At 41.9% G+C, this 2341-nt stretch overlaps 1 protein-coding gene across 1 annotated transcript in view; it reads right to left on the minus strand.

The window, feature by feature from the left end:
• Positions 1-1568, minus strand: part of LOC106958843 (protein asteroid homolog 1-like) — a 16538-nt gene extending 14970 nt beyond the window's left edge. Inside the window, exon 1 of the mRNA XM_015050969.1 lies at positions 1262-1568. Within this exon, the coding sequence (XP_014906455.1) occupies positions 1262-1388 (127 nt within the window). The 5' untranslated portion in view covers positions 1389-1568. The remainder of the gene's footprint in view (positions 1-1261) is intronic.
• Between the last annotated feature and the right edge of the window lie 773 nt (positions 1569-2341).

The following is a 2341-nucleotide window of genomic DNA, read 5'->3' on the forward strand; positions in this document are numbered from 1 at the left end:
GTGAACTGCCTTGCTGCGCAAGGCAGTTCACTATCCTGAGAAAAAAAACATAAAAAAAGATTTATATTATGCACCGCCTACGGCGGTGCACTTTTGTAAGTGCAATTTTCAGAGTTTTATTTTGAAACTTTCAGTAAACTTAATTTTCATAACCACACTAATCCAATGTGTAACAGTGGTTTGGTTAATCCACCTGTATAATGCCAAAAACAGGAGGTAGTTCTTAATGCCAGCTCAGCCCTCCTCTGTAATAATTGAGTGTTCCGCCATGTTGTAGTTCTGACCTTCTGCTCAGCCCTCTGTATTAAAGTGTTCCACCTTATTTAGAACTACAGAGTCTTTGTAGTCCAACCCCCAGCAGTTCTCCCTATCTCTGGATTCTGTTGCTATGGTGATGAAACTGCCCTGCGTGTGTGTCAGACTTATCTATCTTTATGAGACACCCAGTCAGTTTTAATGAAAAAAGCAGTCCGAACAACTGTTTCCCGTTCAGGATCCGTAAGGCCGATCCAAAAACCGTTTGAAGCATATGAGAGGGCTATTTGTTGTCTCATTTAGTACCGCGATTCATATCTGTAGCTCATTCACAGTAATTGCAGTGATGAGAGAAAAAATGTGTGTATATTTACGTAAACTTTGACGCAAAGTTAATTTTATACACGCTAACTTGTGCGTAAAATATGGCACCGCTCATTTTTTGTGCGTTTGCCGCTTTAGTCCGGTTTGGACGCAGAGTCCCGCTCCAGTGGGTTTAACTTGCACTTGCTGTTTATTTCTTAATCTGACATAACTGTGTGTTTTACATTTCCACACACACAAATCTAAAGGAGGTGACAACAAACTGCGGACAGCAAGTTAAACTGTACGAAATGCAACAGTAAAACTCTGAAACTCCGCCCCTTAAAGGGATTTTAAACAGCTTTTTCTGCAATATGAGCTCATGTTTATGCAAATTTGAGCATAATTACTCATCATACAGGTCACTGTTTATTACATCCTCATTGTTTGTTATGTGTCAATAAAGATGGTCATTTTACTGATATTTATATTAAAGTAAAAGCTTGTTTCCTCCTCTGGGCTGAGAACTTCCTGCTCCACAGAAACTGAAAGTATTTTCATAACCGCTGAGATATTCCTGACATTCACCTCCAGACTGACTTCATAACACTGGCTTACCCTGACCCACTTCTGTTCCAGCACATGACCAGCTGCGTCATCTGCTGGTCAACAGGAAGCCGTCCACCTGCTGACCGAGCCTCACCTGAGCTGAAGTACAGCTGGTAGCTGAGGTTGCAGCCGTCGACCAGCAGGCGGCTCCGGCCGAACCGAACCTCCCGGTAAATGTTCCGGTGTTTGTCCAGGAAGGAGGCCAAACCCTGGACGCCCATCTCCGGTCTGAGCTTCAGGCCTCAGCGGCTTTGCTCGTCGTTTCCTTAACTTTCACATCGATGACGTCACGGCAGGTTCAGACCTGCAGCTGCTGGTTCTGACAGGATGATGATCGATTAATCATGTGATTAACGGCTGCATGTCGCCATGAGGGGTCTATAGAGAGCATTTAGAACTCAATCATGTGTCATGGGTGGGGTTGAGGAGTGACGCAGACCCAGGTAAGAGGAAGATGATGGTGATTTATTTATGTATTCAACAACGGAGGCACAAAGAAACTGGTAACACGACGAGGATCCGACAGGAGACCAAGACAACAGATGGACTTAAATATACAGGGAGGGAAATCAGGGAATGAGACACAGCTGGGAGGCGATCAACGGGAGGACAGGCCTGAACACAGAAAATCTCAAAAAGAAACACGGATCATGACATCATGACCTACAAAATTTGACTTTTTGACAAAAAATAACTGCAACAAAAAACTTTATTGTTGAAGCGAAAATTGATTTCTACTAAATAGTGACAATTAAATAAAAACATTTAACATAAATAAGTGTTTACCCTGGCTGCCGTCTCAGCAGGGAGTCACTGCTAAACTCTTCCAGCTCTCTCAGGTTGGTGGAGATCAGCTGTGAACATGTCTGGACTTTGATTAGGCCACTGCAAAACTTCAAATAGAATGGCATGCTCCCATAATAATGTCAATCAAATTTTATTTGTATAGCACATTTCAGCAGCAAAGCACTTCAAGGTGCTTTACATAATTAAAAAACAAAATAAAAACAGTATGTGACATTGAATAAACAGTAAGAAAGAGAGAGTTTGGAAAAAGAAAAAAAAAAAGAAAAGATTTTTTTTTAAAAAGATAAAATCAAACTTTTGTTATGTAATTTAAGCGCCTGTCGTCGCCGGACTCCGCTGTCCGTTTAACACGGGTATTATCCAGGCC

The sequence above is a fragment of the Poecilia latipinna genome, unplaced genomic scaffold (genome assembly GCF_001443285.1).
Source record: "Poecilia latipinna isolate Pla-1442-1.1 unplaced genomic scaffold, P_latipinna-1.0 Scaffold1021, whole genome shotgun sequence".
NCBI classification, from domain to species: domain Eukaryota; kingdom Metazoa; phylum Chordata; class Actinopteri; order Cyprinodontiformes; family Poeciliidae; genus Poecilia; species Poecilia latipinna.